This window comes from Zalophus californianus, chromosome 3 (assembly GCF_009762305.2).
Source record: "Zalophus californianus isolate mZalCal1 chromosome 3, mZalCal1.pri.v2, whole genome shotgun sequence".
Classification (NCBI taxonomy): domain Eukaryota; kingdom Metazoa; phylum Chordata; class Mammalia; order Carnivora; family Otariidae; genus Zalophus; species Zalophus californianus.
In genome coordinates, this window is record NC_045597.1 from 124,690,285 (window position 1) to 124,715,211 (window position 24,927).

At 43.6% G+C, this 24,927-nt stretch overlaps 1 protein-coding gene across 4 annotated transcripts in view; it reads right to left on the minus strand.

The window, feature by feature from the left end:
• The window catches only part of PLA2R1 (phospholipase A2 receptor 1), a 116,059-nt gene extending 93,564 nt beyond the window's left edge, over window positions 1–22,495 (minus strand). For 2 of the 4 annotated variants that reach the window (XM_027591081.2, XM_027591080.2), the window contains exons 1-3: window positions 22,090–22,371; window positions 5,498–5,881; window positions 2,944–3,117 (exon numbers count right to left, since the gene is read on the minus strand). In XM_027591081.2, the coding sequence (XP_027446882.1) occupies window positions 2,944–3,117; window positions 5,498–5,881; window positions 22,090–22,201 (670 nt within the window). In that variant the 5' untranslated portion in view covers window positions 22,202–22,371. Of the gene's footprint in view, window positions 1–2,943; window positions 3,118–5,497; window positions 5,882–22,089 lie in introns of all 4 variants that reach the window. The other 2 variants (XM_027591079.2, XM_027591082.2) reach the window with 2 other exon arrangements.
• Window positions 22,496–24,927: the final 2,432 nt, after the last annotated feature.

The following is a 24,927-nucleotide window of genomic DNA, read 5'->3' on the forward strand; positions in this document are numbered from 1 at the left end:
TACCACCTTACACCAGTTAGGATGGCAAAAATCAACAAGGCAGGAAACAACAAATGTTGGAGAGGATGTGGAGAAAGGGGCACCCTCTTACACTGTTGGTGGGATACAAGCTGGTGCAGCCACTCTGGAAAACAGTATGGAAGCTCCTCAAAAAGTTAAAAATAGAGCTACCCTATGACCCAGCAATTGCATTACTGGGTATTTACCCCGAAGATACAGATGTAGTGAAAAGAAGAGGCACATGCACCCCAATGTTCATAACAGCAATGTCCGCAATAGCCAAGCTGTGGAAGGAGCCGAGATGCCCTTCAACAGATGAATGGATAAAGAAGATGTGGTCCATATATACAATGGAATATTACGCAGCCATCAGAAAGGATGAATACCCAACTTTTACATCAACATGGATGGGACTGGAGGAGATTATGCTAAGTGAAATAAGTTAAGCGGAGAAAGTCAATTATCATATGGTTTCACTTATTTGTGGAACATAAGGAAGAGCATGGAGGACACTAGGAGAAGGAAGGGAAAAATGAAGGGGGCGAAATCAGAGGGGGAGACGAACCATGAGAGACTATGGACTCTGGGAAACAATCTGAGGGTTTCAGAGGGGAGAGGGGAGGGTTATGGGGTAGCCCAGTGATGGGTATTAAGGAGGGCATGTGTTGTAATGAGCACTGGGTGTTACATGCAAATAATGAATCATGGAACACTACATCAAAAACTAATGATGTACTGTATGGTGACTAACATAACATAATAAAAAAAATTTTTTTAAATGTCCTCAGTATTAAGGCCATGTGAAATACATGTTAATGATATTGATATTGGTTTATTTTTTAATTTATTTTTAAAGATTTTATTTATTTATTTGAGAGAGAGGGAGAGAGCATGAGTGGGGGAGGAGGGGCAAAGGGAGAGGGAGAAGCAGACTCTCTGCTGACTGCGGAGCCTGATGTGGGGCTGGATCCCACGACCTTGGGATCATGACCTGAGCTGAAGGCAGACGCTTAACCCACTGAGCCACCCAAGTGCCCCTGCCCCAGTCTCTCCTGCATCTCTTCCTTCATCACATCTCCTCACACTCTAAAAGCTGAGGGGTTAAAACCAGCACTGGGCCTTCAGGATTCTTAACCTCTGTGTTAAAGTCTCCACTGGGATTGATCAATAGTCCATACCATATTAGTTGTTAAATGTCTTAATATCAGCTCTATATATAGATGTATGTTTACAGAATTATCTGCATACTGTGAATTGTCTGATGAAGAATCATCTGCAACAGGATCATTTGGGTTACTTGTCAAAAATGCAGATGCTTGGGTCCCACACACTGGACCCACTACCTCTCTGATAGAGGGGCCGGGATATGTATTGTTAACTATCCCCCTGGTGATTCTAGAATATCATATCAAATATAGTCTGTATTTTCTGGCATAGAGCAAATCTGTCTGTATTACATCTAGAAACCAAGTTCTTTGAAGGGAGGGTCCTAAGGACTAACACTCTTGATATCCACCACTATGCTAACTTAGTGCTGCTGACAGACAATAAAGAGAAGGAACCATTGATTCAGAAGTGCATACTGAATGGATAAGTTAGATTTGATGATGATATATGTTGATGCTGATGGCAATGGCTAATCCTGGTGAGTGCTTACCATGTACCAGAAGTACATGTACCTTAGATGCATCATCAAATCATCATCATCATCATCATCATCATCTCAATAATCCTAAAAGGTACCGTTATTATATCCATTTTATGGCAAAGAAACGGAGCCTCAAGATCTCATCATTGAAGGGAAACAGACTCCAAGCTTGGTCTGTCTGACTTCAAAGCCTGTACTCTCTCCTATTCACTGAGCCATACTGGTTCTTAGATTAGAAAACAATTCTACAGATAACTTATAAATTCTTTGGAATTCATCTCTTCAACTTGCGTTTGTTTCTAATTTATTTGTTGTATTTGCCATACATGTGGAGGGGAGGTAGGCAAGGAAGAGGAGATAGTAGGAGCTATACTCTCTGACTTGCAAGAACCAAGGTGGAGGACACTGAATATAGAAAGTAGAAAGTATAGGGGCGCCTGGGTGGCCAGTCTGTTGGGCACCTGACTCTTGATTTCAGCTCAGATCATGATCTCAGGGTGGTGAGACTGAGCCCCGAATTGGGCTCCACACTGGGCATGGAGCCCGCTTAAGATTCTCTCTCTCTCTCCCCCTCTGCTTCTCCCCCTTCTTTTTCTTCTCTAAAAAAAAAAAAAGAGTAGAAGATATATATAAATATTCTTCAATATTTAGCAGCTATTGGAAAACTTTTAGCTAAATAAAAATAAAATAGTAAAGTACTAACTGAAAAAAAGTTAGAACATTGCAGCTGTCAGATTTTGAGGTTATAGCTAGAAACTGAGCAATAAGGAAAGGGAATCAAGATGAGAACTCATTGTTGAGAAATAATGAGGGCAACTGCGATTTTAGAAAGGTCATCAGGGGACCAGCTGATGCCTGGACCTGACAATGGGCAAGATAGGCAGTCTGGACATGGAGAAATTAAGGCAGCTTATAGGAGGGGATGGGTTGAATGCAGAAATAAAGAGTAAGTTTATATGTATTCATGTTTGTTTTGACGTATTCTGCCCAGAAGCTGGGATTAATGAGCGCACAGAGTGTTATAATTTCATTCTGGTTAAAGCATCCTTATGCACTGAGCTTAATGAAGAATGGCTAATTAACATCTTTTGAGCATAAGAGGAAAAAAAGAATATACATCAGAATTGTCTTTTCAAGACAAAACAAACACAAAATCAAAGTCTGGATAAATGGAATCAGAGTACTTATTCAGACTTCACTATATCAATTCTGGTGCTTTTCCTTAAATACAGATAACTTTCTAATCATGCTTGATTCATTCATGACATATGGGGAAAACTAGATTTTCTTCTTACTGGGATCTGGGCAAAATCCCCACTTCTCATCTCGTTCATATCGGCTGGTCGTGGCGCACCACAGTAAGTGGCCTTCCCGCCCTTCCCGGGTGCATTCATGATGCCACTGTCGGTTATACTGGAAGGGAAACATGCATGGTGTCCCGTGGGCGTTCCCTTTGATTGTGTACAAATCTAGGAGAAAAAGGCAAAGTCAAATAAGCATTATGTCAGCTTTGTCTTTGGAAACTGTCATATAGTGAATGCGTTTTTTATTGACTGAGAACCTATGATGTGTAAGGCCCTTGCTATCCCACAGAGAATCCTCAGGGCCTCACTGCCTAGTGTGTGTGAAGGTACAAGGGTAAGTGCTGGCTTCAGAGCACGTGCTGATAAACGGCTTGTTTACCTATTTTCTACCTGTTTATTTACAATGGTGCCCCACCACAGTAGCACACATATTTTGTCAGTGGATGAGAAGGAAAATTAAATGAAGATCTATTTTAAAATACCTTCTCACCCCCAAATACATCAAGGATCACCATCTGAACCTCAAGAATTGTATAGGCATTTATGAATTCATTCATTCAACAGATATTTATTGGGCATTTAATGTGCCCAGCACTGGGGATGTACTAGAGAGCAAATTGCAAATGTTCCCTTTCATAGGGAGCTTCTGTTTTAGTGGGAAGTGCACAAGTAAACATATAATTTCAGATCGTGATAAGTGCCATGAAGAAAAACAAAGCAAGGCGGGAAGACAGTGTGTGTGTTTGAAGGATGGAGGAACACTATTGTGGAGAGGGTTGTCAGTGAAGGCCTCTCTGAATAAGAACTGGGTGAGGTCAAGATGCAAGGCTTTGCGAAAGAGTTGTTCTGGTGGGCGGGACAGCGAGTAAGAAGGGCCTGTGACAAGAGTGTGCGGGGGGGGGGTGGTGTGAAAGGAGAAGCACAAGGAGGTGCAAAAGGAAGGGGGATTGGGGATGTACTGGAGCGTCAGCTCACAGAGGGCTGGCTCTGCCGCATTATGGATTTTGGCCTTTGCTGTGAGGGTGGTGGGAAGTCAGTAGTGAGTTTTGAATGGGAAAATGACATGATCAGATTTCCATTTTTAAAGACTAACTCGGGGTGCAGCGTGGCAAACCGAACCGACATGGGGAGAGGGGAAAATAGGGTGACTAGCTAGGAGGCCTCTACTGTGAAGAGGTGGTCTGTCGGCTGCTTTCTCAGAGTATTTCAATAATCGGGTATCCTTGGCCTTAAGCATGACTCAATGGGGGGGGTGCTTTCAATGGTGAGGGGGGGATCTTTGGCCACCCTCAAGTAAGGGGGTCTTGGAGCAGAAAGGCCAGCTGTGGAGGTATTCACTCCCTCGCCACAGTTTGCAAGGCTAGACTGAGCACACACCACATTGCCAGCCCTGGAGGTTTAAGAATTACAGGTATTTCAGGATACATCCCCCTGTTTCAATCCCCTGACTTCTACTCAGTATTCCCCTGAATGTGTAGGAATGTGAGTATATGGCTAAAAAATTAACATAAAGCAAAATATTAAGTTCTTCCTTAGAACCGAGGACTATTCAGAGTGCTGGCTTGCAACACTTGCTTATTGTAGTGAGTCCTGAAAATGGCTTGCTCTTGGCTCTCTTTTTATTTGGTTTATTGTAGGTACAAAAGAAAATCCTGCTTTGGATCTTAGGAGTCCCTTGCTCTGCTTCCTAGGACTGGTGTAAAGTTCTTAGAAGGATATGCTCTTGTTAAGGCAAAATTCTACTCAGTAGAACCATGAGGTCAGAGGCCACATCTGTCTTGTTGGCTTGTGCAAATTAATGCCCAGCACTGTATCTGAGAAACAGTCAGTGCTCAATAAATAAGTGAAGGATGGATGGATGAATGAATGAAGAGAGCTACAGAGAAAAATTTAAGAGCCAGGTTTGAGGTTTCAGAATTTATGCCATGTTCTGTCTTCTTTTTTTTCCTGCTCAAAATGCCAAATATTACAAAACTATGGAGAAGGAAAACCCCCACTCCTGAAACCATGCTTTTCCACCCCTTGACACTTGCCAATGGCTTTGACATTGTGGTTTATCTTTAAATGCCTTGTCCACGACCATCACATGGATGCCAGTGAAGAGGCTTTGAGGTGCTCTGTGGACACACTCATATATGGGGCTGAGTTTCTACAATAAGAGAAATGAGGGCAGGAGAGATTTTTCTATTCATCCTGATAAGTCTTTAATTCATAGACCTTTTCTTCGCACCTTTATTTTCTTTTTCTCTCCTAGCCTTCCATTCTTTCTCTTCCTTTCCATTGATTCCCAGAGTTATTTAAATGTTTTCTCCCCTAATATCTTTAAATTCCAATTTTTGCTTCTTTAGCAGAATGTAGAAAGCTCATTCCAAGACTCCAATAATCCTTTTATAATAAGCGAGTAAGCAACTAAAATGTGTTTAGCAGATGTCCCTTGAGACTCTAGGTGCTGTTGTATAATTTACAAAACTTTACTTAGGGGCAAACTTTCTAAATACACCTTTTCACAAGTAGTTTTATCTCAATTATTTATTTATTTTTTTACCTTTGTGCAGATATTCACAAATGCTTCCACCATCTGACATATAGGAAATCCACTTGTGAAGATATTTCCATGAGGCCACAAGCATGTTGTTGTGGTTCACCTGGACCGTGTACTGGAAAGGGCCAGTAAGCATGTTCCTGTTACAGCGCCATCTCAAGGAAACGTGAGTGCAATCACACTCGTATATGCTCAATGGCTGCTCTGGATTTGATAAATTCAGGCCTAGGCAGCCACTGCCTCCTATGTTAAAGAGGTGGTGGTTTGAAACCCATTTCCACAGCATGTGCTTGTTCGGTGGTTTGCAGTTCTCCAGGGTCAGTACAGATTTGCCTGCTTGAATGCATTTCTTCAGGTTTTCACTCTGGATAACGAATATCCCTTTATCTGAAACAACAAAAGAGAAAACGTGGCATGGAACTTTCATGTATCATTAACTAGTGTCATGAGGATCCCAGTGTACATGTCTATATGCTGTCATGTGTCACAATTTACAGCCATTTTGAACAGATCTGGAGTTGATGGATGGGTCCACCCGAAGAGCTTTATTTGCACAAAACAGAGGGGTTTCTTGGGAAACAAAATGGACTTGTTGGAACAAATGGGAAAGTGATCTAAGACCTCCATGGCCATACATTAGCAAAGGCTGCCTGTTGACCCACGGGGAGGGGTATTATGGTGAAGGAGCTCGCCACAACTGGATAGAGAGCAGGGATTGGTAATAATACCCAGGGCTAAAAGGGAGGGACATTGTGTGCGCAGAGGTATGGTGACCCTTTGGTTTTCTTCAGGCAAGTGCCTGAATATTAGAAACCTACTAGCTGAACCAAGGGTCACTGAAATGTTAAGTTCTACTATCCGATTCCTGTAGAAAAACAAAAGGATATAAGTGAAGTGCTGTTTTGTGTCTTGATACAAGATGAAATGCTGGTGGGGAAAAAAGCTTCTCCACATTTGTTCTCAGTGCTGGGTCCCTGTGTAGTAAAAAAGTGGGGACATTTGCTCTGGGGATGGCCTCTTCATGAGAGCAGCCTCGTTGGGTGGGACCAGCAATAGATGGATGCCCGGGACACTGGCTCAGACCCGGCACCCCGTGTAGATATGTGAGGGATAGTAGAGGACTATGGCAGTGGCCAAGCCACTCAGGCCACAGGGAGATGTGGAGAAAGTAGGCTTTTGTGATACACTTCTGAGCCTCTAACCTCTGGAATCGGGAGAAGAGATTTGGGTGAATTTCCTGTGGAAAAGCTGGTGGGACCCAGCCAGGGCATGGGTGTTAGCTACCTGCCCGCTATCGAACTATCTCTCAAGTCACTGGTCTGGAAAACACCTGTTACACAATTATGAACATGTCCTCTCACAGGTTTTTTGGAGGTAGAAATCATGTCTAATTTCTTCAGTCTAAGCACGGAATGAACTGAGTACGTTATAGAAGTTCAGTAAATGCTCAATCTTGACTAAATGTGCTGACGCTGCACAGTCCTGCCTGCAGAGGCTGGAAGGCCTGGGGTTCCTGAGTTTCTCACTTCAGAATGTCTGGTCAAGGTCCAAGAGCTCTTCTATTCACCCATTAGGTAGGCTCCCTTCTTATATTTTACCTCTTGTCCATTCTTTAAAAAGCTGAAGGGACCTTATCAGCTTTCCTTAAAATGGCTGTGGTTTAGGGCAAGTTGTGTTGTGTGGCAGGGGCATAGAAATGACAGGCAGAGGCCTTCTGGAGATTTGGGACAGTGCAGGACAAGCCTCCCTGTGCATCAGTGCATGGGGACAATGCTTCATTTTGGTAAAAGTTCTTTTGTTTTTTCCAAAGTTACTCAGGCAAAGAACTGATTTACTGTCACCAAAATCACTGACGACATTGTTAAAAAAAAGACTGTCAATGTATTAATTAAAGCTATACCTCATTTAAAAATTGATAACTTTACTTATAACCATATATTTGGGGAGTTGAATTAGTTGTCAGAAAATTGCTTTGATCATCATATATCAGAGCAAAAGAGAAGCGAGTGTGTGTTTGGGTGGGGGAAGAGAATGAATGGTTTTAGGGAGATTTCATTTAGATCAGGAAATTTGTTTTCCTAATGAAGACGATGTCTATATGGTTATTAGTAATAGTCATTCAAGATCAAATCTACCCCTCGCCAATGCGATGTGGACTCTGATAATTAACCTTCTCTCCAACTCTCCTTTTCACCTTTTCATGCCTGGGTAGAAGGTTAACTTTAATTTCTGTTGTAATCTACTAATTACTTTCTAGCTAGCCCAGAGTTTCATTAATTTTTCACTAAAGGGTAATTATTTTACTATAACTGTTCTGTAGGTTAGCTTCTATCTCAAATACATGTTCAAATATAGCCACCTACTTACTGGCTGTATCTCAGCCCCCTGGGCCTCAGTTTATACACCTAAGATGGGTAGACAGACAAGTGGTTGAGGGCTCTCAATCAGGCAGGCTGTTCTGGAATTTTGGGCAAATTTTTAATCTCAATGAGCCTCGCCTTTCCTTTTTGAACTGGGAGCGTATGTGATACTGACCTCACAGGGATACTAAAAGTATTCTATTAAATAACCCATGCAAAGCACATCACATACCACTTTGGCATAGGAAGACTTCAGCAAGTTGATGTTGTTATTATTGTTACTGTCATCCCTTTGGCTTCCTAATTCTTGGTCTGCAGAGGCAACATAGATCTGACTGAACACCTGGAAAGTGCTAACTTGAGCATCCCCAAAGACTTCTCTTCTATCATTACCAGAAAAGTTCATTTTTACTCTAGCTTTTGCAGCACACAGTGTGTGTAGACTTTTTAAAAAATCCTGAGGTCACCTTTTAGGGAGGAAAAATACTCTTCAAAAGCCAGATAACAAAATTCTTGTCTTATTTGTTCAAATATGTGAGCAATCATGAATTAAGAGTCTTCATCTGATCATCTTCCACACTAGTATCTACCTGTAAAGTCTATACTGCAGCTCTCTTTCTTATGAAAGAGAAAAACACAGGATGTTGACAAGCAGTGTATGGGTGAGTGAATGGATGGTCTGTAAGTCAACATGGAAATGATATATCACTAAAATTTTGGGTGAATAAATAATGTTTTTAAATGTTCAAATTATTAAGTGTTACGAGAAGAGGAATGGTGGGATCAGAACTTCTGGAGTTACACCAGTGATCATGAAAATACCCTTCTGAAGCAGAAGATATTTGACAAACTTAATCCCATGCTGCTCCCCTTTGGAGTATTATGTTTTCATGCCCAGCTGCCTTTAGAATGTAGTTTTTGGAAAAGTTCCTCAGAATGTATCATAAACAAGTAGCTCTGGCTTAACAATAACAATAAATATGCCATCTCCAAAAGAATAGTAGGCCATACGAAGCTAAAAAATGACCCAATCCCATTTTCCCATTAAACTATAATAGAATCTGGTCCTGGCACCATTAATCTCTATAAATTCACTGAAGAGAAAACAATTGCTTTCAAACAGACTATGAGGAGACCCAACATAGGTATCAATAATCTGATTATTATTATATGCATATATGGGTTGTCTGTAACAAAAACATAATGTGAAAAAAGCCACCAATCCTTAGTGTCTATAGTCAGGTTTTAAAAGGATGAAAATCAAATGTGGGAGGAATCAAGATTGATTATATATGTCAAGGACATCAGTTCTGCTTGAACACTGATTAAGTGATTAATGAAGGACTGCCAGAATTACTAAATCTCTTTGCAGTAAAATGTTATTACACTTCCCTTCATAATTATAAGTTTAAGAGGAAAGAAAGGATTGATTTACTAGAAGTAACTTATAAGCTAACTTTTATCCTTTTCACAGGGGTGGGGGGTGGGGGATAAAATCCACAGAAGACAGTGGTTCTACTTTCTACTTCTGGGTTTTTCTGAGGAGGAGATCATTTTAGACCCACCCTTTGGCCCCACAGGATAACATGTACTTTTTTTTTTTAAAGATTTTATTTATTTATTTCACAGAGAAAGACACAGCAAGAGAGGGAACACAAGCAGGGGGAGTGGGAGAGGGAGAAGCAGCCTTCCTGCTGAGCAGGGAGCCCGATGCGGGGCTCGATCCCAGGACTCTGGGATCATGACCTGAGCCGAAGGCAGACGCCTAAAGACTGAGCCACCCAGGTGCCCCTAACATGTATTTTTCTAAGAAATGGGAGGAGAATTCTTCCTTGATCAAATGTGGAACTTAGGTTTAAGGTAATCCTTTTATGACTGCATGTAGAATATTACTACATTCCACAAGTATTTGTTGAGTGCCAACCATGTGGTAGGCACCAGAGACCAGAGACAGAGAGAGGAATTATTTGCCTAAATATCTGTCCCATAAAAGTATATCTATTTCTTCTGAAATCATGAGAATTCTAGTTAAAGAAAAGAAAGAAGTTCCATCAATTCCAAAGAAAACACTATAACTACATTTAAAATGACCCTTAAAGCGAGTGATGAAAAACAAAAGAAAATAGCCCAGAATTTAAAACACTTGACTGGATCCTTAACTAGTGTTATATGTGAGGTGGACATGGGTCCTCAGTATCCTTGGATCATTCTGAGTGGGGAGAGTGTGTGTGGTTGCACGCACTTGCCCACTTTCCAGGGAGGAGACAGAGAACAGGCTGGAAGGAATTAGGCCATTTGGAGGAGACTAACTTTACCCATAAACCCGAACCATGAACTTTAGAGCTGGTGGGACTATAAAGGTTATTTCACTGAATCATTCTTTTAAATTTTTTCCGAATCCATTTTGTCTCTGAAGTTTAATATCCACGTGCTCAGTGAGGACAATATAGGTCTAGTTCTAGCTTTATTTACATACATTAATTTATAACATATAAAGAAGAAAATAAACTGCTGCAGATTGTTGCCAAAAATTTGAAGTAGGAGACTTAAAATTTCAAACAAACATTTTTTCAGTCCCTAGTATGGTATGTGTTAGGAACCCTGCAGAAAGAAGGATATGTATGTCATAGTGTTTGCCCTTAAGGAATTGATGTTAACCCTGGGAGTATATCGTGAAATGTACAGAAAGAATTATAACTTAACGCTGAAGTATATTTTGATGTCAGAGGTATAAATAAACATACTGAGGTAAAAGCCAGGGCTAGGAGGGGTAATTTCGCTTTTCAGAGAAATCTCTCTCTCTCTCTCTCTTTCTCTCTCTCTCTCTCTCTCTCTCTCTCACACACACACACACATTTTCATTCAATATTCATTTATTAGTGACCTAACTTCTGTCACACACAGAGGTACATTGGTGAACTAGCCAAGCAAGATGCCCGTTTTCATTGCAGAGAGAGAGAAAGAAAGAGTTCAGAATAGCGGAGGAGGTCTATAGGTGCACAGCTGGGGAGGTGGGCAAGGGGGCATTCTGGGCAGAGCGATTATCACCAAATCTCAGAAGTGACAAAAATAATCAGCTCCAGGGTGATGAGAGCCCACCTATATAAAAGACTTTGGTGGTTATACAATATAAAATTAGAAAGAGGTGGTTTGAGGTCATTTTATGACGAAGTTGAATTTTATTCAAAAATTTTTCTATTACTCTTCAGATGAGAGAGAGAGCTTTGGGAATAAGAGAAGGTATGACTGAGCCTCTGGTACAGATGAATTGGCATGGTGAATCATTCAACAAAAGCATTTACTTAGCACTTACTGTGTGCCCAGCATTGTTTTAGGTTCTGAGAATATAGGTGTGAGACAAACCTCCAAGTTCCTGGCCTGGAGGAGTTCTCATCCTCAGGTGGGATGAGACAGCCCACCAAGGAGCTGGAGCACAGTCTGGGGATTATTGCTATGATCCAGTAAGGGGACAGAAGCCTCAATTCAGCTGGGTGTGGTGAGAAAGGAAAGGAGGGAATGGTGAGACTCCAGTCACTAGAAAGAGAATTTAAAGGGGGAAGAAATGACAAAATTTCGTGATCAATGGAATGTGAGGTTTCTGGAAAAGGTAATTGCAATGATTTGTTTTCTGGTTTCAGCTGTTCAGTTGGCTGGCAAATGCCTGCCAATTCCTATGATACCATGAGGTTGGAGTCTAAAGCCTGGAGCTACTATTACAGTCTGATCCATCTGTTTGAACGGTGCTGACTGGAGGTACCTGTAGGACATTTCCCTTGAGGCCCCCACTACTTCATTTTCGGCACCCCTTCTGATCACCTCCACCTGCCTTGGGGTGCCCCCTTCCGCTTTAAGACAGCTCTTCTCTTAGAAATGGCTGGAGGTTTGAAGTGGTAAGTGAATAAGATAAGGTTTGAAGCATCAGGACTTCATTGAGTTTTCTGTACTTTTCACACAAAAACACTTGAAACAAAGCAATAAAACAATTCCTAAAGAAATGCTCTTTTTATGGTGGATTTTAGGCAAGCAAAGGGCTTTCTGGTATTTAATAAATTCCATTATGGTGGTGGCTACCTAATCCAACTACCCATAAAAAGTCAGCCTCCGTGTTCCTCCATGTTAAGGGAAGAGGAATGAAAAGTTCACATACACGGTTCCCATCAAGTGCAATGCTTAAGAAAGCTATTAGGAAGCCACAGCTTGCCAAATACAATCCAGTTTCAATCTCCCACCCCATTTCCCTGGATTTAAAGCTCTTCTCCTCAGGGTGCCTGGGTGGCTCAGTCGTTAAGCGTCTGCCTTCGGCTTAGGTCACGGTCCCAGGGTCCTGGGATCGAGCCCCGCGTCGGGCTCCCTGCTCGGCCAGGAGCCTGCTTCTCCTTCTCCCACTCCCCCTGCTTGTGTTCCCTCTCTCACTGTGTCTCTCCCTGTCAGATAAATAAATAAAATCTTTAAGAAAAAATAAAGCTCTTCTCCTCTATCCACCCACACAGTCAGTGCTCAGGCACTCTCTGCCCCGTAGCATCTCTTGAATCTGTCCAGTTCCTTTCTGCTCTGACAGTACAGTAGTCCCTCCCCAACCCTTAGCTTCCATTTTGCTTTCGGCAGTTTCAGTTTACCCAAGGTCAACCGTGGTCAGACAGCAGATGATCCCTCTTCTGATGTGTCACCAGAAGGTCGCAGGTGGCCTAATACTATGTTATAATACCTACGGCATTCACCTCACCTCATCTCATCACATAGATACTTTATTATCTCGCATCGGCACAAGAAGGGTGAATACAGTACAATGAGATATTTTGAGAGAGACCACATTCACATAATTTTTATTACAGTATATTGTAATTGTTTTATTTCATTATTACTGTGGTTAATCTCTTACTGTGTCTGATTTATAAATTAAACTTTATCATAAGTATGTATGTATAGGAAAAAACATAGTATATATAGGGTTTGGTACCATCTGCGGTTTCAGGCATCGACTGGGGATCTCAGAATGTATCCCCTGCGAAAAGAGGGAGACTACTGTATTTCAGTTTGGGCATGGAAAGGGTCCAGAAGGTAGTGGGGAGGGCATGTCTCTCCTGTAACCAATCTGAAGGTGAGCAGTGTCTCTCTTGAGATGTTTTGACCTTTTCCAGCAACACAAATTTGGGTTTGTCCTGTGCGGTGAACAGTGGATTCAGATCTGATTGTTTTCCTTAATTAGATTACTCTGTAGCAGGAAAGGATGTTGTATGCCACTGAATCAAGTTCTGTTCATGGCTGACTGATGCAGAAAATCTGGATTCTTAATATGACTTTCCAAACCAATAAGCAAGGAATTTCTGATGCTTGCAGAACTTGAAAGAACAGTCCCGCAGAACAAAGTGAAAAGTATGCCTGTCCCTTCTGGCCCTCTCTGCATGCATATTTGCATTTTATCCCAAATCATCTGAGATTTGGTGTTTGTCTCTTAATCTGACAGCACCTAACAAAGCCTGTGGCTACTTCTCAATTGCCTTCTATTAATCAACTAAAAGATAAAGTACATTTTAAAATATGTCCTTATCCTGTCGCAGAACTTCCGTTTCTTTATCTGCCCTAGCACTGTCCTTGATTTTGAGCTTTCTTCATTTTCCTGCGGCTTCTGAACCTGGATAATTATCATCTCCGCAGGCCCATGGGATCCCTCTTGCTAAATCTTTTTACGTGTTCTCTCCCCTTTTCTCTCTAATCTTCCCAAATCACCACTCCCAGTTCCACGGGGCACACAATACTCTTTCTCATATGCGGGAAACATGAAACCCAGCTAATCAGCTCCACGGGCTCCAGTTTTGTGGGGATTCAAATTGCCTGTTACCAAACCCTGCGTGAGGTGGGTTAACCCTTGTAGACTGTCCTTACCACACCCTGCTTCCTTGGATTCCCTCCTGCCCCTTCCTCAGTTAGCAGGAGCTGACCCTTCCAGAAAATCTCATCCCTTCTGAGGTTCTTCGCTGTATCTCTCTGTATCTTACCAGTGAATTAGTAAGTTGAGTTGAAAATCTTTCTCTTCCTTTTAGCTTTTCGTCTATCCCTCCATCATTTTGTCTTTAACTCAAAAGTACCTAATAGACATGGCTGGTATAACAATCATTATTCACAGCAGCTCTGTTATCTTCTTATAGGCTGTTGAAAATATACCATCTCGGTCACCAGGAAACCTGGCTACAAAGAGCAAGTTACGGCAAGACACAGTAAGACAAAACACAGTTAAACTTCCCTCTACAAATGCCTGCTTGTTGGAGCCCTGGGGATATGCTTCAAAGACTAGGTCACCAAAACAAATAGATACAGAAAACAACTCCACCAACAGTCAAAACAACTCTGGAAATGATGTGACATTATTGAACGCAAAACTGTTAACACGAGCTCATTCATCTTAGGTGCTTTAAGAATATACCCATTTAAGAAAAATACACATTTACTTAACTGGGAGATAGAAATTAACACACACACAAAAACAACTATTAATGGTAGATACATTGTTAGTTCCTGTACTAGTTTGCTAGGGCTGCAATAACAAAGTACCACAAACGGAGTGACTTCCTAGAAATTCACTGTCCCACAGATTTGGAGGCTAGAAGTAAAAAATCAAGGTGTCAGCAGGATTGGCCCCATCTGAGCCTGTGAGAGAAGAATCTGGTCCAGGCTCCCTCCTTGGCTTGTAGATGAGCGTCTTCTCCCTGTGCCTCTTCACATCATCTACTCTCTATGCGTATTTCTGTGTTCCAATTTCCCCCTCTTATAAGGACACCAGTCATATTAAATTAGGGCCCACCCTAAGCACCTCATTTTAACTTGACTATCTCCATAAAGGCCCTATCTCCAAATAAGGTCTCATTCTGAGGTAATGGGGGTTAGGGATTCAACATAAAAATTTTGAGGGGGATACAATTCAAACCATAGTAGTCCCCATGCTTCTGATTCAGGCTGGCTCCCTACTTTGCAGGGCCCAGAGTAAGATAAAAATGTGGGGCCGTGCCTGGGGCAGGGAAGTCAAATCAATCTCCACTTCCCGTGAGCCCACAAGGGATTGCAGCCTCTGTGCCAGCCAGTGCTGGACTCACACGCAGTGCCTGGACTGGGGATAGGTGACAGGCTCCCCACTCAGTCCTCACCGAACACACCTGGTGCTGTCAGTCCAGCGGGGATAGCCGCTGCCTTGCTCCTCCCTGAGATGCCACTGGCCTTCCACTAGCAGACCCCGGGCCCCCTGTCCTCCAACCTGAACACAACCTGTTAGCACAGTGGACAGAAGGTAGGAGTGGGGAGGCAGCCGCTTAGAACCCAGCCAGGGGATCTGGCGGGGTGGGAGTGGGGTGTGACACAAGTGGAACTGAGCTTGAACTAGCTTCCAGCTTCCGGCTCATGCTCTGTTATCCCATGAGACTTCATGCCCAAAGCACAAATTCAGAGATTAAAATTATTAAGAATTGCAAGACCCAAAACCGTAGAACATTAAACTTCAAGTGCAATGCCCTGCTGAGCACGGCACTCTGTGTCTTCATTGGCCACATGCCCATGAACCCACCCTGTTCTTACCTGAACAAATCTAACACTGTGGAAGAAAGACTGGCAAACTACAGAGCACTTCTTTTACGGCAGAACTGCTTGAAGCTGAACAGTAACTGCCTTGGTTTCTCCATCTGCACAATGAGTATAATAATGGCACTGGCTTCACAGGATTGTGATAAGGATTACCTCAGTCACTGTGAACACTCTATAAATGTTAAGAAAAGAGAAGCAAATCTTAACATCGAACATGGATAGTGCCAAATAAGACAACAATGTTTTTAGTTAGAGAACTACTTTGAATTTCCTCTTATATTTTCATAATTGAAAAGGAAAGTTCTCAAGAGAAGAATGCCAAAAGCCAGAAATAGTAAAACTTTTTTTTACAAGCATATTTCTTTTTCATGCTAATACCTTTTTTTGCATTTATTTTATTACCTGGGAGGCTGAATATATTTTTAGGTTAGCCATTTACTTTTTTAAAATTAAGTTTTCATTTAAATTCCAGTTAGTTAACATTCAGTGTAATATTAGTTTCAGGTGTACAATTTAGTGATTCAATACTTCCATACATCACCCAGTGCCCATCACAACCAGTGCACTCCTTAATCCCCATCACCTATTTCATGCATTCTCCCACTCACCTCCCCTCTGGTAACCATCAGTTTGTTCTCTATAGTTAAGAGTCTGTTTCTTTGTTTGTCTCACTCTTTTTTTTTCTTTACCCATTTTTTTTCCTTAAATTCCACATATAAGTGAAATCATATGATATTTTTCTTTCCCTGACTATTTCGCTTAGCATAGTAGCATATTTCTTTGGAACTGTAGTAATCTGGAAAGTATCATAAATTAAAAAATCATGTGGCCACACATGAAAGCAGAAACCTCTTGTTTGTTTTGTTTAGCTCTGTATCACAGAATCCAATTTACAGAAATTTTAATAATATTCCTCCATTTTTCTTGAGTGGCTTTATAAAATATTTTTCCCTGAATGACTTAGTACAGTGTTTAAAAGGCATTTGTTTGTTTCTTTTATGAACAGTATTTCCTTTCACTCTGAATAATTAAAGAAATATAATTTATGTTCCTAGCTTTGTATTGGAACATCTCCTAAAAGGCTTTCAAGGATAATTTCTACAAGAAAGTGGAGGCAAGGGTCTATAAATGTCTCCACTATATTACTTTGCTAGATCATATGAGGGTTCATCACACAGGGATGAGTTTAGAAGAGGCAAAACAAAGGAGTCATTTCTTCAGAAAACTCGATATAAATAAGCAAATTGTTAGGTCAAGGAAGGGGAGATGAGGGGACAACTGAGGTCTCTGTGTGACTCTACTGTTCTGGTCATTGGCTTGGAACCTGCAGAGTGTGGAATCAGTTACTGTAACAACCAACAATAAAAAGAGGTTAGAAGCTTAATGAGAAAAAGTAAAGCACCAGGAAAATTGGAAGTCTATGCTGACTTTCAAAGGCTCGTGAGAAAAACAACCAGTCAGAGAAGCTGGGATGAGAAAAGTATGAAGTGGAAGAGATTCTGAGAGATGATGATGAAGATGGGAGAAACAGAGTCAGGTGGTGGGAGTGATTGATGACCGGGTAGGACAGCTAAACCAGTATCTGATCAGGCTTGTACTTAAATTCCTCATCTCTAAGATTAGGAGAATGGCTCGTTGCCCAGGGGTGTAGGAATTGCCTAGAACAGTTTTTTAAAAATCAGTAGCTTTTCTGCTTTATGAAAATATTCATTCTTACATATAGACGTACTGGTTTGGAAAAGGAAGAATTGCAGAGCACAAGAGGCTGGCTTCCTGTTCCTCCTGTCACAGAATCAAATCACATGCTCCCATCAAACCACAGAATACAGAATGAATTATTTTGTGAGGTCATAAGGATATGGGGGGGGGGGTGTCTTTTGCATTAGTGCTTGAGTGCCTGGTTCGAATTCCCATTTTTCTAGTTCCTATAGGTGCAAACTCTTTAACCTTCTTCATCGGTAAAGAAGGGTATTATTAATAGTACCTACCTCATTGTGGTAAAGACTCAGTGCGTTAATGTGTGTAAAATTGCACACAGTAATCAATCTTCAATTGTTAGTTACTACGAGGAACAGTCAAGGGAATCACTGTTACCTTTGTATCAGAAATGGAAGCTATGGGGAAATCTCAGGGTCACCTCGTCTCCCCGTTGCTGCCTCCAGGTGGTGGCTATCATCACCCTCCTTCAGAAACCTCTCCCCCATGGCACACGGTCTTCCTTTCCTCAACACTGGGGTACACCATCCTGAACCTCTTCCTTACAATCGCAATGACTTTGATGCCAGCTGGCTCCCTGTTCTCCTCTCCACCTCAATGCCTTGCATAGATGCCCTAATACTCCAACCCAGTGTTTTCTCCACCACAGGTCATGGCTCATGAATGGGTCATGATATCAGTGTAGTGTGTCATAATCCGTGTTACAAGATGAAGTGGAATGGAACAGAGTAGATGAGTAGCAGCACATCGTATTAGGTAATGGTATTATTTATTTATTTATTTATTTTTTAAAAGATTTTATTTATTTAACAGAGAGAGACACAGAGAGGGAACACAAGCAGGGGGAGTGGGAGAGGGAGAAGCAGGCTTCCCGCTGAGCAGGGAGCCCGATGTGCGGCTCTATCCCAGGACCCTGGGATCATGACCTGAGCCAAAGGCAGACGCTTAACAACTGAGCCACCCAGGTGCCCCAGGTAATGGTATTTTTTTAAATGAAACTTTTGTTTCACACACTTATGTCTGTACTGCTGTGGATGATGGGTTCCTCAACTTCCTCTGCCCCAAGGACCTTCTTTCACCTGTTCCCCACTTTAGTGACCACGCCTACAACCACACCTTGGACTTGGTCACTACCAAGAAAGGATCCACCTCCAAAACTTGTTATTTCCATTTTATAACCACTGCCCCTCCTCTTCTGCCATTTCTTCCATGTCTTTCACTGAGTTTATTATTTTTAATTTTCTTCTTTTTTAACCCATATTTCTTGAATCCAAACTTTCTGCTTCTCAGTATTCCTGCTGTGACTGACTTAGCTCATATCATTAATGTCTTTCTTCAAGAGGAGTCGATTTAACCTCTCACACGGTCTTTTTGCTGACCTCTATAATTACCCTCTTCAAGTCCCAAACTGACCATGGCATTCCTAAACTTAAAAGTGTGTTCTGGTTCCCTTTTGTCTGAACTCATGAAGCTCTTCTCAGCAGTACCCAAGTTCACCTAACCAGAATTTATTTTCCTTAAGCAGAATGCCTCTAACCAAAGTCTTCATTTCCTCATCTCTTGCATGCATCCGAATATAGATCTGTCACAACTTCTTGTCCTGCCACAACCCTATTCTGGGGATCTACTCAATCATAGCCCCTGATGGAGCAGATCCATGTGTGCACCTCACACCACTATCGCAGCCTACCAGCCATGGAAGGCCTCTAATTCAAGGGCAGAGTGAGGGACTGGCCAACATGCTATGACAAGTGTGGCCAGATTCCTCTCCTAGGAAATTAGGCAACTCTTCCTAAGAAGCCGTGGGAGCTACACATGAAAGGTACTGCAAGTAGAAGCAGAAGAAACCAGTCCATAGAAAGAGAACCAAACAGGGACCAGCAAGCAGCCCCGGACAGAGAGAACCAGAGAAAGTAGTTGCTTTATTTCAGAGAGAGTAGTTGAAATAGTAGTTGTTTATTTCAGAGGCCAGTTCTCAGTTCGCAGGAGGCCTGGCTGCACAGGAGAGCCGGTCCTTGGGCCCCCTTGAGATCCTAGTGCCCTTATATCCAGCCTCATGTTTGCCTGAGTGCCCTTCCGTGGGCCCTCTTTCTTCCATCCAAAAGAGCTTAGACTAGAACTTTCAGCCTACTGCCCAACACGTAATTCTGTGCCTCTGTGCTTTCCTCCAGAATGCTCTATCTCCTTTCTACTTATCTTTTAGGAAAATAAATGCCCTTTTGTAATCCACAGCCCCTCAGGCCAGTACCTTCTGAGTATGCCTTTAGAACTTTGCTCATTCCTTGTGATCTTAACATCTGTGCACTGTTTTGTAATTTTTTGTGTTTTTGCGTCTGTCTCTGGACTCTCTTCTCTTGAGGACATATCCTGCTCATATTTTTATCTTTCCAATCTGGGAGTAAGTAGCAGATTCCATTGGTTATCTATACAGCCTACCCTGGAGGTCATTTACCTGACAGAGTTCTCATATTTTTCTGACTGACTCTCTGTGTCTCCTTGCCTGACAGTGCTCCATTCAGGCCCGGAGACCAGGAGATTAGTGCCCCAGGAGGGACCCTCCATCAGGGAGGAACAGGAGTGGGTGGATGAATACCTCTGTTTCCTGCACTTGAGTGGGTCCACTGCGTTCTTCACAGTCACCGAGAAGGGCTCCTGTGAAATTGAGCCCCTTCCCTGTCTCATTTCCTTACTCTTCCATTGTGTCTTCTAGAATCACCTCCCAAATAAACTACTTACATAGAAATATTTTCATACCTGAATAATCTCTCTGCCAACTATGTCAAATTTTCAGATTTGCAAACTGTCACTTGGAATGTACAGGAGGTAGCAGACGGTTTTAACTTCAGAGTGTCCTTGGCCACTAAGAAGAAGGCATTGATTAGAAACTATCTCAGGCCAGGATTTGGGTCTGCTACATATAGTAGGGATTAGCTCCTTAGTGCTAACCCTGGCTCAGAGGCTTACTGGTACCTTTTCTGTGTGGCTTGCGTGCAGCTTCCGTCCTACGGGCTGCTGCCCTGTTCTAGATACTAGCACTCAGGCACATTTTAAAATGTAAAGGAAAAAACACTGTATGGTAAACTCTTAGTGGAGATGGATCCTACTAGGGGGTCAGATGTACATCCACAGGACTCTCCTCTTTCTTTCTTTTTCTTTCTTTCTTTCTTTCTTTCTTTCTTTCTTTCTTTCTTTCTTTCTTTCTTTCTTTCTTTCTTTCTTTCTTTCTTTCCTTTCTCTTTCTTTCTTTCTTTCTTTTCTGTCTTTCTGTCTTTCTTTCTTTCTTTCTTTTTCTTTCTTTCTTTCTTCTTTCTTTTCTTTCTTTCTTTCTTTCTTTCTCTCTCTTTTCTTTCTTTCTTTCTTTCTTCCTTCCTTCCTTCCTTCCTTCCTTTCTTCCTTCCTTCCTTTCTCTTTCTTTCTTTTTCTTTCTTTCTTTCTGTCTTTGTTTCTTTCTTTCTTTCTGTCTTTCTTTCTTTCTTTCTTTCTTTCTTTCTTTCTTTCTTCCTTCCTTCCTTCCTTCCTTCCTTCCTTCCTTCCTTCCTTCCTTCCTTTCTTTCCCTTCTTTCCTTCCTTCCTTCTAGATTTTATTTATTTATTTGTTAGAGAGAGAGAGCACAAGCAGGGGGAGAGGCAGAGGGAGAAGGAGAAGCAGGCTCCCCACTGAGCCAGGGAGCCCGATGCGGGGCTTGATCCCGGGACCCTGGGATCACGACCTGAGCAGAAGGCAGATGCTTAACTGACTGAGACACCCAGGCGCCCCCACAGGACCATTTCTATTGAATTTACCAAGAAGGTTAAGAGGTCTCTGATCTTTGGCCATTTTAGAATAAGAATTTCTCAACCTGTCCCTGATAAAGCCTTGTGGGAGTGCTAGAGAATACAGTCCAGAAAAGATTACCTCAAAAATGTAGGCATAGTTGAGAAGGAAAACAAAACAAAACAATGAACACAGGGATGGATCACACCTTGTTTTACCTCTTCTTTCCAAACTTATCCCCAAAGGCGGGGAGGACGGGACAGAGGCTGCCTGGAGACTCCTGCTGGTTTACCTACACCCCTTCCTCTCTCCTCCTTTCACAGAGGGGATGCTTCCCGTTTCAGACACTGGTCTCTCTGCCTTAGAGGCACCCATGCAGTTAGTTATTCTCCACTGTGGGGCCCTGCAGGACAATCTCCCCTCATGGCTCTTCACACAGCTTTTATGAGTCTTCTCCGTACTGGGTGCTAAATAAATGTTTGGTGACTTGATCCATGTGTGCACATGGGCTGTGGGGGTGACTTTGAAGGAACTCTGGCTTACAGGCCTGCCAGATGCCTTTCGAATGATCTCTGCATATCACACACCCCATTTCTCTGATGAGAGAAACTGAGAGGCAAAGAGGGTTATTTGCTCCAGCTTGCATAGTTCATGGCCTACAGAGGCTCCATGCCTCTGTCTGCAAGGTATTAATAGAGAAGATTAAGTATTCTTTCCGGAAGGAGCAGAGGGCTGGAAGCCTGACTAGGGGCCACTGGGCAAGTGGAGGCACACATCCAGGTTTGCTTTGGGAGGGGACGCAATGGGACATCTTTTTGCCGTCATTTATCTGAGTGATGATCCTCCCAAATAAACAACTCTCGGGTGGCTACTTTTTGAAACGTCTCCTATCCTTCTGTGCCCGGCTTGTCCCCGGTCAGAGCGTAGTCAAGTTTTGCCTTCCAGCCCAGGCCGGGAGCCGCCCGGGGATGCCTGGAGGATGCGGGGCGGGAAGAGTGGGGTGCGAGGCCCGTCCTGGTGCAGGACTGGCCCATCCGCCGGCCTTCTCCGGACTACTGAGACGCGGCCACCGTACAATTATGGTCGCCTTAGCTGCTCACCCCTCCCCGCCCCCAGCTTCGCCCCTTCCTCCTCTGCCGTAACCACCCCCCGCCCGCGATGTGCCCATCTGGTCTCTTCGGCTCGGGGACACTCACCCTGCCACTCGAGGACCGACTCGGGGGTAAGCGCGGTCACCGCGCCCTCGGCGAAGCTCCGTGGCGCCCCCAGCAGAAGCAGCAGCGGCGGCAGCGACCGCAGCAACAGCATCGCTAACCACTGGGCTCTCCGGGCGCCCGGGGTGACCGTCGCGGGGAGGCCAGCGCCAAAGCCCGAGTGCGGGGCCGCGGCGCTGGAGGCGGGAGCGCAGCCCCCTCGGTGCTCCACGCCTGCCCGGGCCTCGCCACCCCAGCCTCCCGGAGGCCCTCGCCGTCGTCCCTGTCGCCACAGTGTGCCGACACCCGGGGCTCTGGGCTGGAGACGGGGGAGTTGCGGAGGGTTTCCCCGCCCTACTCACTCGGGCTTGGAGAAGGAGGAGGAAGAGGCGGTGGACCATCTGCCCATCCCAGAAATTCCTGCCTTTGGGGTGGGGAGAGGGGAGTGCTGAGGCTGCCCCGTACAAGCTCCGCCTGCTTCCAGCCCCCCCCCTTCCTGGGGAGGCCGATAGGAGTTGGGGGTGAGCAAGTTTAGAATCTCTGGGACAGGAAGTCTGACATCTGGGTTTGCAAACCACCCGGATTCTGGTAAACACTGCAGGTTTGGCAGCAAGCAGCTTAGAGTAAACCGAGCTGCTCTGTGAACCCAGGCGCTTTGGGAGTACTCTGGACCTCCCCTTCTCTGGAATGTGGACCATGGAGATCCGTGGGGTGAACCAGGGTCCTCCCTCAAAGTACCCCAAGGTTCTTCCATTGTTGAGCTCCTTTTCTTTTTTTAAAATGCCATCTCCCCATTTTCCATCTCCTTGGATCCTCCTAACCCAGCAAAATAGCTGGGTTAACCCACTTTACAGCGGTTGTCCCACTTTATAGCTGAGTAAAGCTGTCGGGAAAGGCAAAATTATTTGCTCTAGGTCACTCCTTAATCTAGTAAAAGTTACTCCCTAAACTGGTAAGTAGGAAAAGACTAGAATGTAGTTCTTCTAACTATAGTCTTTGAAATAACCAGCAGAACACTAGAAACATTTAATATTCATGAGGACAAGCTAACATAAGACCTTTCCTAAATAGGACCTTGACCTTAGTCATTAAAACGTGAGAGAGGGGAAGGGAGCTTAAAAAAAGGAGCGGGGGAGGTGGTGGGATCTTGGAGGACCTTCCTCAGCTGCTTATTGGTCAAGGTCAAACCAACGTTTTTGAGTAACAGTGTCTGCTATAGACTGAATTGCATCCTCCTCTCCCAGTTCATATGTTGAAGCCCCAAATCTCAATTGTATTTGGAGATAGGACTTTTAGGCATTAATTACATTTAATGAAGTCTTAAGGGCAGGGTCCTAGCTAGGATCAGTGGCCTTAGAAGAAGAGGGAGAGAGAGATCTCTCTCCACCTGTAGTCACTGGGGAAAGGCCACATGAGGACACAGCAAGAAGGTGACCATTTGCAAGCCACGAAGAGAGCCCTCATCAGAAACTGAAACTTTGGACCTTGATCTTGGACTTTCTAACCTCCAGAAGTATGAGAAATAAATTTCTCTTGTTTAAACCACCCAATGTATGGTATGTTCTTATGGCAGCTCAACCAGACTAATGCACTGTTTTAGCCTGGTTCCCCAGAAAGCAGAACCTAGGATGAAATCCCTGGCAGGAAATGGAATTGAAGGCCAGAGTGAAATAGGGAAGAAGGGAAAACCACTGCCTTGGCCACTGCAGTAGCAACATGTATTTGGACCTGTAGGAACCTCAGAAGGCCTCAGAACAGTCTGTCATGAGGAAAAGAGGAAAGCATTTATCTATAGGCTTACCGTTCCTGCTGGTTAAGGTGCTCCTAGGGTTAATAATTCCTCTGCACATTTTCTTGGCAATGGTGAGCTTTAAGTGTGGTCCTATGCCTTGGCATCTAAGAGACCCAGGGACAGACAGCAACAGGTGCATGGCATGGCTAGAGGTGAGGTGCTGTCAGTTTGCCCCAGAAGGAAGCTGGGGGAGGCCTGTGCAGGGCTGGCTGCTGCAGAGGTAGCTGGTGGAAGAGGTGAGGCTGAGAGAATATCAGAGTTTCCAGTATGTGTACTGAGTCAATTGCATATCATTAGATGTAGGAGTTAGCATCTCTGCTGGAAGACATGCAGAAAAGGGATGCCTTTAGCATACTGACTGTAGAGACTTTAATCATGAAGTATTTCTCCTGTGGCCTCAGAACTACATTGTGTGCTATGGGAGTATCTCCAAAGTAGGTGATTCAGGCCTCAGTGGGTTGGCATCTACTACAGCAGTGAAGTGCAATCCACATGCATAATCAGGTAGCAAAGTGTGATAGTGTTGTCAGTCTTTGGTGAAGGGCAGTGCAGGGAGAGTAAATGGGAGAGAGATCAGGAGGAACTAGAGTGATTGTGCAGGGTTATATGTACTCAGGAAGGGTGGAGGAAGAGGCTGTGCTAGGACGGGAAGAAGCTGTGAGAAAAAAACACAACAGTTTGACGGAGAAATGCTTGTATAAGCAACAGTGAGTAGATGGGCCTGGCTGGGGCGAAGGGCAGCTATTGGGGCACCCTGGCAAATGAGGTCAGTCACTGGGACATTGGGCTACCTTCCACTGGCTGTGGGATCCAGGTGAGACAGTCACCTGCCCTGGGCTTCAGTTGTGCCTTCTGTATAATGAAAAAAGGAGAAAGCCTTCCTTGACCCAAAGCAGAGAATATTCCAAAGTAGCAGAGCTATGAGTGTGAGCAGGATTAAAAGGGAAAACAAACCATATTTCATCTAAGAGCAATTAGTGTAATGAAGAATGGTGATGACAGCTTCCTGGGCTATTGACACCACGCTTCCTATTCAACAATTAGAAGAC